The sequence below is a fragment of the Balaenoptera borealis genome (assembly GCF_965194805.1).
Source record: "Balaenoptera borealis genome assembly, chromosome: 2".
Lineage (NCBI taxonomy): Eukaryota > Metazoa > Chordata > Mammalia > Artiodactyla > Balaenopteridae > Balaenoptera > Balaenoptera borealis.
The window spans coordinates 155,904,706-155,921,483 of NC_138867.1; the positions used below are offsets into that span (position 1 = coordinate 155,904,706).

Sequence of the window (16,778 nt, forward strand, 5' to 3'; positions counted from 1 at the left end):
TACAACCAGCATGGATCTGAAGGAGTGGGGAGATCAGGGTGGGAAAGGCATTGAAAGGAACTGAAAGAGGGCTGTTGTGGTCAGAGGATAGCAAAGAGTGGAACCAGATGAATTTGAAGAGATAATCAGAGGGCAGAACATGCAGGACTATGTAGACATGGTAACTGTATTTTATTTGGACTTGCTCATAATCATTTTTTTCCTCTCGACTGCTTGCCGTTTGAAAAGGCTACCTATACCTTCCTCAACTGCCCCACCCTCATGAGAGATTTTATGTGAGTGTGTGTGTGTGTATTTTATCCCTTGTAAATCTGCCAGTTTGGAAAACCAGAAAAATTCCCAATATTGCTTAGGAAAAGTTCCTATCATAGTATTTTTTTTTGGCTGCATTGGGTCTTTGTTGTTGCGTGCGGGCTTTCTCTAGTTGCGGCGAGCTGGGTGGCTTCTCATGTTGTGGAGCACGGGCTCTAGGTGCGCGGGCTTCAGTAGCGGCGGCACGTGGGCCCTGGAGCGTGCAGGCTTACTAGTTGTGGCTCGCTGGCTCTAGGGCGCAGGCTCAGTAGTTGTGGCACATGGACTTAGTTGCTCCGCGGCATGTGGGATCTTCCCGTACCAGGGATCGAACCCATGTCCCCTGCATTGGCAGGCAGATTCTTAACCACTCCTCCACCAGGGAAGTCCCCTTATCATAGTATTTTGATTAATCTATTAAAATTTATATTTCTTTACAGACATCCTATGCTCAACTCCTTGCAGCAACATGTCTTTCAAAACTTATTAGCCGAGTCAGTCCTTTGCCGATTGAACAAAGAATAGATATCAGTAAGTGGTTTATTATGCTTTTTATCAAACTGCACTTTAAAAATAATTTTTGCTTTTAAATATGCTAAACTGTTAACAGGCATGCAAGTTATTTTATTGTCATTTTTAAAGATGAATAGTCAAGTCTCCTTTACACATGTAGTGATAAACAACGATGTGTTATACAAAAATGTGTTGTCAGAAAAACATTTGTTTAGTTTGATAATAAATAATAACTAGCATTTTATTGTCTATACTATTTACTAAGATTTGCACTATCTCATTTTATCTACCAAACTTCTGAGATGGGCACTATTGTTATCCTCATTTTATAAATGAGGAAATTAGATTTGATAGGCTCTATATTGTGCCCAAGATCATCACACATCTAGCAAGAAGTAGAGCTGTGATTCAAACTTACACAATTTTTGTGGAGTCTATGCTCTTAGCAATTATCTTAACTTCATATACAACTAAATGATGGGAAAGAAGTCTACTCTCCAGCATTTCTCAGGATCCTATATCAAAATCATATGGGATGCATACAAAATCAAAAGCAGATTCCTACTTATTAGGAAAATAATGTGTATATGGATGAACAGTGCTTGGAACTTAGTGTAGTTGGAAAATTGATTCTATAAAGTACCAATATGCTTTCAGAAGTAATGTATTTTCAGATTTTAAGTGTGTGAGTTTGTTTTTCATATGGACAAAACTCTTGATAGTTGAGGTATGGGAATTTTTTTGTTATCTTTGTTGATAATAGACTGTTGACTCATTTCTGCTGTCCAGCCTCAAGGTTTACATGATTCATATTTGTGTAACAGAAAAGTTAAAGTGTAGTATTATATTTGATGGTTCTTTAAGCTCAGTTTTTGAATGGTCAGATCCCACAGTGATTTGTCATTTGCCTCATATGTTTGACTGATATTTCTCTTAAGTACCTAATAACAGAGGGGAACTCCTTCAACTTGATAAAGAACATCTACCAAAAAAAAAACCTACCAGGCTGAAGAAAATCTAGAGGAGAATTTATCCATGTTCTCATGGACTTGTGTGCTTCAGAAAGCAAAAGAGAAATTTACAGTTTAAAAAATAAGGGTTCAAACATTAATAAACCTGTCATAAAACATTGTGATTTTGTTTGTTTGACTTTTATACACATAAACACACATATTTTATTTTATTTTTTATTTTATTTTTTTTTAAACACACATATTTTAGATAGACTTTATTTTTTTAGAGCACTTTTAGGTTCACAGCAAAATTGAGCAAAAAGTACAGAGAATTCCCATATACCCCCTGGCCCCGCACATGAATACCCTTCCCCAGTATTAGCATACTGCACCAGAGTGGGTACATTTGTAACAGTTGATTAACCTACATTGACACATCATCATCACCCGAAGTCCATAGTTTATATTAGAGTTCACTCTTGGTGTTGTGCATTCCGTGGGTTTGGATAAATGTATAAATGACACATATCCCCCGTTACAGTATTATACAGAATAGTTTCACTGCCCTAAAAAGCCACTGTGTTGCAACTATTCATCCCTCCCTCCCCTCTAACTCCTGGCGACCACTGATCTTTTTTACTGTTTCCATAGTTTTGCCTTTTCCAGAATGCATGTAGTTGAAATTATACAGTGTGTAGCCTTTTCAGATTGGCTTCTTTTACTTAGTAATATGCATTTAAGGTTCTCCATGTTTTATCATGGCTTGGTAGATGATTTCTTTTCTTTCTTTTTTTTAAAAAATTTATTTATTTTATTTATTTTATTTTTGGCTGCACTGGGTCTTTGTTGCTGCACCTGGGCTTTTCTCTTTTTGCGGCGAGCGGTGGCTACTCTTTGCTGTGGTGCCCAGGCTTCTCATCACGGTGGCTTCTCTTGTTGCGGAGCGCAAGCTCTAGGCACGTGAGCTCTAGAGTGCAGGCTCAGTAGTTGTGGCACACAGACTTAGTTGTTTGCAGCATGTGGGATCTTCCCGGGCTAGGGCTCGAACCCGTGTACCCTGCATTGGCAGGCGGATTCTTAACCACTGCGCCACCAGGGAAGCCCGATCATTTCTTTTTTAATGCTGACCGATGTGCCATTGTCTGGATGTACCACAGTTTATCTGTTCACCTTTTGAAGTACGCCTTCATTGCTTCCAAGTTTTGGCAATTACGAATAAAGCTGCTATAAAGCCGGTTTTTTGTGTGGACATAAGTTCTCATTTGGGTAAATACCAAGGAGAGTGATTGCTGGATTGTATGGTAAGAGTATGTTTAGATTTGTAAGAAATCACCAAACTGCCTTCCAAAGGGGCTGTACCAGTTTTGCATTCCCATCAGCAATGAATGAGAGTTCCTGTTCTTCCACATCCTTGCTAACATTTGGTGTTTCCATTGTTTTGGATTTTGACCATTCTTATAGGTGTGTAGTAGAATCTTACTGTTTTTAATTTGCAGTTTCCTAATGACATATGGTGTTGAACATCTTTTCATATGCTTATTTGTTGTCTGTATATTTTCTTTAATGAGGTGTCTGTTTAGGTCTTTTGCTTATTTTTAAATCAGGTTGTTTGTTTTCTTATTCTCTGTATATTTTAGTAAATGGTCCTTTATCAGATAGGTCTTTTGCAAAGATTTTCTGCCAGTTTGTGGCTTGTCTTCTCATTCTCTTGGGCAGAAGCTTTTAATTGTAATGAAGTCCACCTTATCAAGTATTTCTTTCATGGATTGTGCCTTCGTTGTTGTTTGTAAAAAGTCATCACCAAACCCAAGGTCATCTAGATTTTATTCCTGTTGTCTTTTAGGAGTTTTTATAGTTTTGCATTTTATATTTAGAGCTGTGATCATTTTGAATTAATTTTTGTGAAGAGTGTAAGTTCTGTGTTTAGATTCATTTTTTTGCATGTGGAGGTCCAGTTCTGCCACCATTTGTTGAAAAGACTATCTTTACTCTGTTTTATTACCTTTGCTCCTTTGTCAAAGATCAGTTGACTGGATATATGGGAGTCTCTTTCTGGGTTCTCTATTCTGTTCCATTGATCTATTTGTTCTTTCACCAGTACCACACTGTCTTGATTATTATAGTTTTATAAAAATTAAAGTTAGGTAGTGTCAGACCTCCAACTTTGTCCTTCTCCTTTAGTATTATGTAGGCTATTCTGGGTCTTTTGCCTCTCTATATAAACTTTAGAATCAATTAGTCAACATCCAAAAAATAACTTTCTGGGATTTTGGTTGGGATTGCATTGAATCTATAGATCAGTTCTGGAAGAACTGACATCTCAACAACATTGAGTCTTCCTATCCATGCACATGGAATATCTCTCCATTTATTTATTTCTTTGATTTTATTCATCAGCTGTGGTTTTTTTGTAGATGTTCTTTATGAAGTTGAGGAAGTTCCCCTCTGTTCCTTGTTTGTTGAGAGTTTTTGTCATGAATGGCTGTTGGATTTTTGAAATCCTTTTTTTGTATCTATTATGATCATGTGATTTTTCTTCTTTAGCCTATTGATGTGATGGACTACATTAATTGATTTTAAAATGTTGAACAATGCTTGCATACCTGGGATAAATGCCACTTGGTTGTGGTATATAACTTTTTATACATTGTTGGATTTGCTTTGCTAATAATTTGTTGAGGATTTTTGTTTCTATATTGATGAGAGATATTGGCTCAACTACAAGTTTTCTTGTAATGTTTTTGTCTGGTTTTGGTGTTAAGGTAATGCTGACCTCATAGAATGAGTTAGGAGGAATTCCCTCTCCTTCTTTTTCCTGGAAGAGATTGTAGAGAATTGGTAGAATTTCTTTCTTAAATGTTTGGTAGAAATCATCAGTGAACCCATCTGGGCCTGGTGCTTGCTGTTTTGGAAGGTTATTAATTATTGACTCAATTAATTTAATAGATATGGGCCTATTCAGATTGTCTCTTTCACTTATCTTTTTTAAATGGATACTTAAAAAAAAAGACGTACACTCATTAAAGGAAATTCGGAAAAAAGAGAAAAGTAGAAACCTACCGCACAATTTCAAGCAACGAATGATGTGTTTCCTTTATGAGTTTCTTGGGTTTGACTTACTACTCTTGCTTCTGCAAGTAGATTAGAATGTTATGACATGTCTGACATGTGTCAGTAGAATAATTGGTATGTCAGTTAAAATGGAAAATGTGAAGATTGCCTCAAAGTCACATTGCATTTATTACATCAACTCCAAAATTCTCATTCTTTCATGATATGGTCCCAAACTACATGTTTCATTATTTCCCAACATTAACTCTGTTGCCTGTTCTCTGTGTCCAGTACACTGTTTTCTACCTTTATTAGCATAATTAATGATGGCTTACCATTGCTCATCAATTAAATACCATTTCCTCAGCCTGGCATTCGAGTCCTTTCATGAGCTTGTAATTGATGGATCGTCCCATCCTTGTAGTCTTATATCTCGTTGGTACTAGCCTGTTTGTACCAGAAGGTATTTTCCTCATGCCATGTTATTTCTGCCTTGGTGCCTTTTCTTATGTTGTTTCTCTAGCCTGGAATGCTGTCCTTTTAATCTTCTATTCAAATAAAAGTGTAGCTTAAGTTTAATTACCTATATAAATCAATCAATTCTCCTTCCCTTTCTCTGTCCTTCACTCCATCCCTCCCTCTCTCTTTCCTTCCTTGCTAACTCCCCTTCAGAAAGCTTTATTGAGATATAATTTATATACCATTAAGTTAACTTGTTTTAAGTGTACAATTTTTGATTTTTAGTAAATTTACAGAGTTGTGTGAACATTTCCATCATCCCTCCCAAAATCCCCATGCTGATTTACAGTTAGTCCTGCTCCCATACCACCAACCTCTAAGATGTTTTCTGCCTGTATAGATGGACCTTCTGTGGATATTTCATATAAATAAAATCTTATCATGTGTAGTTTTTTTACGTCTGACTTCTTTCACTTAGCAAAATGTTTTTGAGGTTCATCCATGTTGTAGCATGTGTCAGTATTTCATTTTTTTAATTATAGAATAATATTCCCTTGTATAGATGTGTGACATTTTGTTATCCATTCACCACCTGATGGACATATGGGTTGTTTTTGCTTTTTGGCCACTGTGAATAATGCTACCATGAACATTGACTTACAAGTCTTTGTGTGGATATACGTTTTCATTTCTCTTGAGTAGATACCTAGGAGTGAAATTGCTGGGTCATAGGTAAGTTTATGCTTAACTTTTAAAAAAACTGCCCAACTATGTTTCAAAGTGCCTATACCATTTTGCGTTCTCAGCAGCAATGTGTGAACGTTGCAGTTTCTCCACATCTTCACCTCATAAGTCTTACCTTGATCTTCTTGTGGTAGTTTCTTTTTGTCTGTCTCTCCAAATATTTTATAAGCTAGCTCTCAAGGCATAGATTATAGCTCAAATTTTTGTGTTCACAGCATTTGGAATTGTTTCCATCAAAGCATTTGTAGTTAAATGTTGAGGTATTTACCTTCTCTTCACTTTTTTCCCGAATAACATGCTAGTCTTTGGGACCAAAGTAGAGATTGAGTCTTTCCCCTTTTCTTTTATATTCTTTTTGTATGTTTTCTGATAGACTTTGCGGCATATTTTTACTTGACTTCAATTAATCAGCCAAAAATATTTCATATTAAATTTCTATAATGTGTAATACCTAAAGTTTCAGTCTAATGATAGTAAACTCCAAAAGACTGTCTACAAGTTTGGACTTAGTAGAGTTTTTGAATTACTAATTATTACTAAAATATATGGTTTGACCGGTATTTGAAAGCAGGAAACAAACAAACTCAAACAAAAACAACCTGACTCAAAGTCCCAGTTTGGCCACTGTGACAAGTTGTTTCACCTCTTTGACCTTGATATTTTTTTGCCTAGGAAACAGAATAATAGTGATAGTAATATAGTAGCAATATCTTCATATTGCTGTGAGAGCTGCATAAAGCTTTTTTTCTGGGAAGCACTTTTAATTTCTAACTTGTTTAATAAATGCTAAATATTGTTGTTATCATATGGGCATTTGACACTCAAAGAGCCTCTAGTGCATAGCTTTCCAAGTTTCTGTTAACTTTTGTCGGGGACTTTTTGCAGCTGTTTATTTCATTCTCCCATGTGTCTTTCTGAACATTTCATTTTCTTCTTGGTATGGCTTTTCCCTATTATCTTGGGCTGGTGATGATGAGATTGCTGTTGTTTTACTTGATTGTTATCATTGGCTCTTGCTTATTAAACTGGAACACTATTATAGGTCATGTAATAAGCATAACGTGAGAATATTTTATGTAAAACATTCAACTAAAGTAACAGGAATACAGTCTGTTAAATTTTTTTGCCTTAGATAATAAACTTATTAGCTAGTATCTTTGCTCAGGGAGTTTGGGAAGGTGTGCTTAAGGTACCTAGCTTAAATGTGAAACTTGGTTTTTCTCCTGTTTTGTTGTTTTATTATTTTTGAGATTACCCTCCCAGTGGTTACCACTACCTACATATAGATTCCTCACATTCCCTCCAGGTTAAAATTTTTCAAGATACTAAAAATAAAAATAATAGAAGTAAATAAACCAGATTTTCTTTTATGTTCAGGAGGCAGTGTCATTTTCATAAGTTTTGTTATTGAAATAAAAGATTACATGTAATGAAGCTTAAGAGAACCATATTACTTTAATCCATAGCAGAAACCTCTTTCAGATTTATCTTAATGCTAGGAAAATCTGTGCTTTTTAATATTATTTTTATTTGTATAACTGTGTATTTTTAATGTTAATAAAAATTAAGGTTGAAATGTGCTAGTCGTGAGAACTTTTCTTTTTTATATCAAGGTTCTCATTACAGTTGTCAAGAACAGCTGTTGAAAGTGTTCTTGGATTTTGGGATTGTTTCCATTAAAGCTATTTTTAGTTAAATAGTGAAGTATTAATATTTACTTTTTCTTCACTCTTTTCCCAAATGGTATGCTGACCTTCGGGGCCAAAGTAGAAATGGAATCTTTTCCCTTTAAAACATTTTTTTCTTCTGTTTTTCTGATAGACTTTTGTGGCCCATTTGTTACCTCAGTCACTCCTCCATTGGGAAGCTCATAGCTGAATTTGCTACCCACTTTTAATGATTTGGGTATATTAACTTTATTCCAGGCTTTACTCTTCTGTTCGTACTTTCTTTAACTTATGTACTTATTTTATCACATTATATTATTTGTATTTTTTTCTGCCACTTAAACAGCCATATAGTGTGTAGTCAGTTTTGCTATAACATGACATATGTATTCCTAAAAGTGACTATGCTGTGCAGTGATATGTAGTAAAACCACAGGGCTTATGAGAGAAGTGGGATTATGGAAATAAAATTGAAACATTTTGTCAGTGACACATTAAAAAAAGGATAGAAATCTAATAAAAGACATGGTAGAGTTTTACACATGTTAAATGGTTAAGAAATACTAAATAGTAGAATAAATACAGCATTTTATGTTGAAGAAGACCTGAAGTTTGTGGAAGGGGACCCACTTCAACAAATAACTCACAAATAACTCATTGTGTTGAAATTTGTGAGTTACTATGAAGGTAGAAGGAAGGTGATCGGAAATAGGATGGAAATTGTAACACCAAAAGGGATGAGTCTGATAACACATGAGATGAACTGAAATAGCTAGTAGATATATGCATTTTGAGTATGGCTTGGTTCGTTTGGCTTGGTTGCCATTTTCCTTATTCACCTAGTGTTTCTTTCTAAATGAAATTATGCAAAAATGAAAGTGACATTCGCATTATACTCATATTATCCCCTAATATATCAATTGAATTGGAACAAATTTGCTTTTTTCAAATAACCCTTATAGGAGAACTGATTGTATAAATAAGTACATATCTTGGAGAAAGGGATTAACTTTTTGTCAAAGAATGTGTTGTCATCACTACCTGTTTTTACATTATTCACTTTAAGTTACTGAAAAGTCCAAATGATCACAATATTTTTTTTACAGGAAACTACATTCTTAATTATGTGGCATCACAACCCAAGCTGGCTCCCTTTGTCATCCAAGCTCTACTTCAAGTCATTGCTAAAATTACTAAATTGGGGTGGTTTGAGGTTCAGAAAGACCAGTTTGTCTTCAGAGAAATTATTGCTGATGTGAAGAAGTTTCTTCAGGTAAGAAGGCATTATTACATTATAAGAATATCAGTAGTTGTTTTTTTGGTTTAGAAAACTGCTTTTCTTAAAGTTGTATGGTTTGTTTTGTGGCTATCAGAACCATATTAATTATGGTTTATTATTTATCCTCTGGAGCCTGTATTTTTTATTGCCAGGAAAAGAGGATCATGTCATATAACTTCCAAACCAGAAGAATGCAAATTATAATGTTTTATAATTTCAAAAATATATGTTGTCATTTCTAACCACGTGTGTCTATGTATTGCATATATGCAAAACATGTATATAATGTTTTTCATGTATTATCTAATTTAATGCTAATTACATCTCTGTGAAGGGAATTACATTTTGTAAATGAGAAGACTGAGGCTTAGAAAAGTTAGGTAATTTGTATAGGATTGCATAGTGATCTAGTAAAGCATAGCACTCGTACTTCAACAGGTTTTCTAACTTAAGATATATATATTTAAAAATTTTTTTACATTATACCACATTGAGTCATACTAAATTCTCAAGAATGTTTTTAACCTAAATGATTAAAGTTATAACATACTCACATTTAACTTACACAAATTCAGGTATTTGGACTAAAAAAAAAAAAAAGAAAGAAAAGAAAAAAGAAAAGCAAGAGGACACTAATTTAAACTGTGCCAGTGATTCCACTTGCCATTCCACATAGTATTTTGTGTTGTGGGGTGTGATATGGGAAACTTAAATCTGCTCTTTTCTGTTCCTGTATGCCTCTTAGGATGACCACCATGCCCTGCTCAGTATGATTCAGATATTTAAAGATACATACTTTTTCATGCAAGTGTTATCCCTAATCGCAGGAAAAGTACTTTAGTTGGTGCTCTGCTGAAGAAGCAGTGATCTGTTACAGTTCTCAAGGAAAAACTGGCAGTTTGGATTAATAGATGTTCAGTGTTGGTTTATTGGCAATTAGGGGGCTATTTGGACTTTCTGAGATGTTATTGCTTATACAGTAACTGTCAGATTTAATCCCTATGTAAGATGTAACTCCATCATACATTGTAATGCTAGAAACCTCAGAATATGAAACACTAGACTATACTGCTTCTCTTTTATTCGTATTGTTAAAATCCTGGTTAACAAATATTTGATTATCTAAAATATCACAAGAATAAGTGTATTTTTAGCCCTGAGGAGATCTGCTGTGGGACAGAGGGATAGTTTATTCAGTGACATATGAGTTTCTCACTTTATAGTTGTGCATATAATTTTGACTAACACAATAGCACCCCTCTCTTGTCATTTACTAAGATTGTACACAGCTCATCAAGAATCATTAGTGTAAATAAGAATAGATTTCAGAGTTCTTTTAAAATAAAATCAAGGTTGAAAACTGAATGAAATGAAATCATTCTTGTTGGCTAAGATTTCTCAAGCTCCCTTTTCAATGGCTGATAAGTTGAGCTTAAGTTGGGCTTTAGTGTGCTTTTGTCAGTTTTGGAAGACCAGAAGAAACAGAAAATGTTTTATCTTCAAAGTTTATTACAGTATCACAAAAAAAGCACTTGCTTTCTGGGTATATGACTTAACCTAACCTTGAGTCATGAGAAAGACAGCTGACTTAGTGTTTTAGTACTCTAAAATAGTACCGCATGGTTCCTTTGGGTAATAACAGCTTCTGTGAATTTTGTACTAAAAATTATTTTAAGTTTGTTAAATTTTTAATGGCCTGAAATTTTGTATATCTTCTTTTCTCTGTTATTGTAACCTTATTGCTGCCACACTTCTAACATTTACATGCCTCGTTTCTACATACATACCCAGGAGATACTACTATCATCTAGGACAGTGCTATTCAGATTGCTGGTTCACAGCAAGATAAGGAGTTTATGTCAGAATGTAAATCAACATGGTGCTTCCATCATCAAGAGAGACTTGCTATGAAAAAAATGCCAGCTGAACTAAACAGTGTACTTAGTGACTTATCTGTTTTATATTTTGGTGCAATCTCTTGTCATGGACCAGTATCAAACCATTCTCAGATTAGAATCAAATTTGCAGACTACCAGCAGATTCATGGACTAACAGTTGGTCAGGGAATGACACGTTAAGGAGCATTGGTCTGGTTTACACAGAAGATGGATGCTTCAGTAATGTGAAATCTGTAGTTTATCATAGAGTTCCGATTGTCCTAAAGGGCCATAAAGAGTTAAAATGCAAAAATTGGACTTCCCTGTTGGGGCAGTGGTTAAGAATCTGCCTGCCAACGCAGGGGATATGGGTTCGATCCCTGGTCTGGGAAGATCCCACATGCCACGGAGCAACTAAGCCCGTGCACCACAACTACTGAGCCTGTGCTCTAGAGTCCACGTGCTGCAACTACTGAGCCCACGTGCCGCAACCACTGAAGCCCGCGCGCCTAGAGCCCATGCTGCACAACAAGAGGAGCCACCGCAATGAAAAGCCCGCACACCGCAACGAAGAGTAGCCCCTGCTCGGCGCAGCTAGAGAAAGCCCACGCACAGCAACGAAGACCCAGTGCAGTCAAAAAAAAAAAAGCAAAAATTATGGATGTTTCTTTTATTTTTTTATTCTGAGATAATTTGAATTTAATTACACCTAGTGACCCATTGTTAGTGGAATTCTGTGATAGTTAGAAGGAATGACCAGCTATAAAATTAAGGCTTGAAAAGTGTATCATCTGTATTCCTTTTTAAAAATTATTATACTGTAATTGGATGTTAGATTTTTTTATTTTCATACTTCCAGTGTGATTTTGCAGTTGGGTAATTTGTTAGTAATGTGCATATAAAATCTGAATTTTGATTTGAAGGAAGTTATTGAGATTAAATTGGAAGCTGATTACATTAAAGCATCATACTGTATTGATAGTCATGTATTTACCCAGTGCATTGGGCAGTTCACAAGCCTTCATTACAGATCCATAGTAAATGCATATACATGCACTATTAAATAATATTAAAAAAGCCTAAGTGATCTTATCTGGTGTTAGGTTGAGGGATTTAAATTAGTTCCTAAGTTATTAATTATTTACTGAATGCATCTATCTTCAAGCAAATTTACAGAGCTAAAAATTGTTTTTTGTTCTTTCTTATTTGTGGTCTTATGAAAAGGATTAAACTACACTCCTGTATTTTGAGGTTTAGTTTATTGTAAGTCCTACGTGCTGAAAACATTTTATAGGGTATCATGAAGTTCTAAGGTAGGTGAGCTTTTTTCCCACTCAACTCTATACCTAAATTTATCCTTCAAAAAAATGAACTTGACATTATTTTTATTTGTGGACCTCATAGTGATTTTTCTATATATTTTAATAGATCTATTTTAAGAAAATGTGATGTTTCAGTATTTAATTACTTGTAAATGTTACCTGGTTTACACATTAAGAACCAATCATTTGTCTCCATTTAGGCTAAACTTGGTTTTTTCTCCAAAGGGTACTGTGGAACACTGCATAATTGGAGTAATAATCCTCTCAGAATTGACTCAGGAAATGAACCTGGTAAGCCTTTCCATCTAATGGTGACATGAAGTTTGCTAAGTAATGTCATTTCTTTGATGTAAAATCTTTGTGTGGCTTAAAACTCTGAATAAGCAAGTCTTTTTTTTGGGGGGGGGTGTCTATTTTATTGGTGGGATAATTAAGTATTGGAATACTTTTATTGTTACTGAAAATGACAGTAACAATATAAAGTACTGCAAAGAACAAGAAATTAGACATGGTCCTCTCTCCATGGCAATTGGAGAACCATCCTTTTATCCTCTGTATATATAGTAATATACTAATCATAAAAATAAATTATATGCAAAAGTGGAACAAGCCTTTATTTGCTTACACATAAAAGACAAGCAGTTTAGCAGTTTGGTGAATTGATTCTCAATAATGGATACACAGCATGACTCAACAAAGAACAGGCTACTTGTTAGCATGGGTTTCACCCATACAAGGAGAGTTTGCAGAAGCTATGCTTCCCCCCAACCAGCGCCTTTAGGAACTCAGCAGCTGAGCACATCCTCACCTGCTCCTGTTCATTTTTGTATTTAACATGGTTCTAAACAGAACAAAAGCAGAAGTTGGGTTTTACATGGAGTAATGTTATAATAAAGGGGAATGTATTGTTTATATTTAAGAACTTTTATCTTTTTTTAAAAATTGAAGTACAGTTGGCATACAATATTATATTAGTTTCAAGTGTATAACATAATGATTTGACATTTATACATATATATATATGAATTGATCACCACGTAAGTCTAGTAACCATCTGTCACCATACAAAGTTATTAAAATATTATTGACTATATTCCTCATGCTGTACATTATATCCCCGAGACTTATTTATTTTATAACTGGAAGTTTGTACCCCTTAATCCTCTTCACCTATTTCATCCAGCCCCCATCCCCCTCCTCTCTGGCAACCACCAGTTTGTTCTCTGTATCTGTGAGTCTTTCTGTTTTGTTTTCTAGATTTCACATATAAGTGAAATCAGATGGTATTTGTCTTTCTCTATCTGACTTATTTCATTTAGCATAATACCTTCTAGGTCCACCCATGTTATTGCAGACAGCATGATTTCATTCTTTTTTAATGCCTGAGTAATTCCATTGTGTGTATTTATACTACATACTCTATTCATTGATCTATTGATAGACACTTAGGTAGCTTCCATATCTTGGCTATTGTAATTGATGTTGCAGTGAACATAGGGGTGCATATATCTTTTTGAATTAGTGTTTTTGTTTTCTTTGGGTAAATACCCAGAAGTGGAATTGCTGGACCATATGGTAGTGCTATTGGGTTCGCCAAAAAGTTCGTTCGGGTTTTTCCACGGAAAAACCCGAACGAACTTTTTGCCCCAAAAAAAAAAATCTTACGGAAAAACCCAAACAAACTTTTTGCCCAACCCAATATTTTTAATTTTTTGAGGACCTTCCATACTATTTTCCATAGCAGCCATACTAATTTACATTCCCACCAACAGTGCACAAGGGTTCCCTTTTTGCCACGTCCTTGCCAATACTTATTTGTTGTCTATTTAATAATAGCCATTCTGAAAGATGTGAGGTGATATCTCACTGTGGTTTTGAGTTGCATTTCCCTGAGGATTAGTGATTTTGAACATCTTTTCATGCATCTGTTGGCCATCCGTGTGTCTTCCTTAGAAAAATGTCTATTCAGGTCCTCTGCCTATTTTTTATTCAGATTTTTTTTTGATACTGAGGGTAGGGAAGTTTTCAGCAATTATGGCTTCAAATACATTCTGTGCTCTTTTCTTTCTCTCTTCTCCTTCTGGGACCCCTATAATAATGCAAATGTTAGTACGCTTGTTGTTGTCTTAGAGGTCCCTTAAGCTATCCTCATTTTTTAAAAATTCTTTTTTCTTTTTGCAGTTACAGTTGGGTTATTTTGACTACCCTGTCTTCCAGATTGCTGATCCATTCCTTTGCTTCCTCTAGTCTGCTGTTGATTCCCTCTAGTATATTTTTCATTTCAGTTATTGTATTCTTCAGTTCTGATTGGTTCTTTTTTATATTTTCTATTTCTTTGTTGAATTTCTCACTGAGTTCATCCATTTGTCTCCCGATTTTGGTGAGCATCTTTATCACTTACTTTGAACTCTTTATCTGGTAAGTTGCTTATCTGCATTTTGTTTAGTTCCTTTCCTGGGGTTTTGTCTCATTCTTTCAATTGGAAGGTATTCCTTTGCCTCCTCATTTTGTCTGACTCTCTGTGTTTGTTTCTGTGTAGTAGGTGTATCAGCTACATCTCCTGGTCTTCAAACAGTGGTCTTAACATAAAAGGTGTTCTGTGGGGCCCGGTGGTACCATCTCCCTGGTCACCAGAGCCGGGTGCTCCAGGTGCTCCTCCTCCTTTGTGTGGGCTGCCTGTGCCCTCCTGTTGTGGTTGGGCCAAGATTGCTGCAGGCGTACTGGTTGTCGGGGCTGGTCCTCGCCCAGCTGGCTGAGAGGTCTGGCTCTGAGTGCTGCAGGTGGGCTGATGTGCTGATCTGTGGTTTTCTCGTTGCCTCCTCTCAGGAAGCACATGATTTGATTTGTTACGTCACTAATGATGTTCACTTTGGTCACTTGACTAAGATGGTCTCTACCAGGCTTCTCCAACTGTACATTGATTCTTTCCCCCTTTGTAAATAATGAGTATTTTGTGGGCAGGTAGTTTAAGACTCTGAAAATACCTTATTCCTCATTAAACTTTTAATTTATTCATTTATTATTTCTATCAGTTTGGATTCCTGGTTTCTAACTTTGTTTAATAGGTTATAGTTTGTTACTTACAGTATATTTTGATGCCCAAATTTTCCCAAATTTGGCCATTAGGAACCCTTTCAGGCTAGCATCTCTGTTCATTTGACATTTATTCACCATCCTTTGAATATTTTCTTACTTTTCTGTCACAAGATGTTCCACGCTTATCTTGTGTAGAACTAGGTACCTTTTGAAAAAAGCTTCAAGCTCTGAAGTGTGATTTTGACTTTGTATGGTAAAAAATACATGGCTTCTGTGGAGACATTTTTACTTAGCCTAATTTTAGAGCATTAACAATTTCAACTAGCATTTCTTAAGTACTTCTGAACCAGGCAATAGGGAGATCTACAATGCATAATGAAAATCAAACATTATAATTGTCAAATGTGAGCCAGGTAAATTCATGTAGGGTCAACAACAGGATGTATCTTCTAAGAAAAAGATCTAAACTTGAGGTTTCTTAAAAGTTTAGAATTACATGTTATCATGCTTTTGTAGAAGCTAAGTCTAGTGTTCCTGCAGTATATTCAATATATAATCATCAAGAAGTAAAATATTCTTTGCCTACATGGTAGAGACATAGTTATGCAGTAGAAAATGGATGTATAATCCCTCTTCTCAAAAAAATTGGATATCTAAATAAGTAACCCAAGTAGAATAAGCATGTATGCCTTGAAGATAACTCTGAAATAAGACCTGGATTTGTGTTTTAGCTCTAATGCCTACTGCTTTGTCCAAACTTCTTAATGTCTTTAAACTTACATATCACTATCTGTAAAGCAATCATGACACTTTCCTTGGGTCTTATTAAGATTAGATAAGTTACTAGCACAGGTCCTAGTACATACAAGTGCTCAATAAACCCAAGGTTCTTCCCTCAGTGTTATAGATATGGTGTGCCTGTGAGCTTTAATTTTCTCTTATGTGAAAAGAGAATAATATATATCTCACAGGTTAGTTTTGAGGATTTAGTGAAATAATATGTGAATATTATTATTATTAATTAATATATATTAATATATAATAATAATATATATGTAATATGTATTATTATATATTAATATATATAAGTTGAGATTATAATGCTATATGCTATTATTAATTTGTATTAAGGAGAAATTTTTATATATTGAGGGAAACTGAAGAGACAGACCAATTGAAGGAGAGAGAGATGGCCGTTTGATTTAAAAGAAGGGGAGAATGCTGGAAATGCTAACTTGGATCTTACATAGTAGGTAGAGATTCCAGTAACTGCTTTCTGTAATCACTTTGGGCTTCTGTTATGTTTCATGTTTCTATAACTAAATGTGGCATTTAAGTATAATATGATGGAGCTTAGGAAGTATCAGATAATTTTGATCTCACTACTTTTTTCAAGTCTATAAATATCAGGAAGGAAAATGGTTTATTTTCATCTTTCAGATACCAAAAGGAATGCTATAGCCGCTGTAGCCTGTGGTATTAATAATTGTTTGGGTATCAGATTTCAGCTTTGTTTGCTGTTTCCTAGTGATAAATGGAAATATTAATGGTACTAATAGTATAGTTTTTGCCATATTGTATTTTAG

At 35.0% G+C, this 16,778-nt stretch overlaps 1 protein-coding gene across 8 annotated transcripts in view; it reads left to right on the forward strand.

Moving 5' to 3' along the window:
• RANBP17 (RAN binding protein 17) overlaps positions 1-16,778 on the forward strand; it is a 315,779-nt gene that overhangs the window by 14,053 nt on the left and 284,948 nt on the right. For 5 of the 8 annotated variants that reach the window (XR_014241506.1, XM_082380852.1, XM_082380854.1 and 2 more), the window contains 3 exons: positions 732-822; positions 8,785-8,951; positions 12,382-12,447. Coding sequence is in view for 7 of the 8 variants with exons in the window: in XM_082380852.1 (XP_082236978.1) it covers positions 732-822; positions 8,785-8,951; positions 12,382-12,447 (324 nt within the window). In the remaining variant the exon portion in view is untranslated. The remainder of the gene's footprint in view (positions 1-731; positions 823-8,784; positions 8,952-12,381; positions 12,448-16,778) is intronic. The other 3 variants (XM_082380855.1, XM_082380857.1, XM_082380856.1) reach the window with 1 other exon arrangement.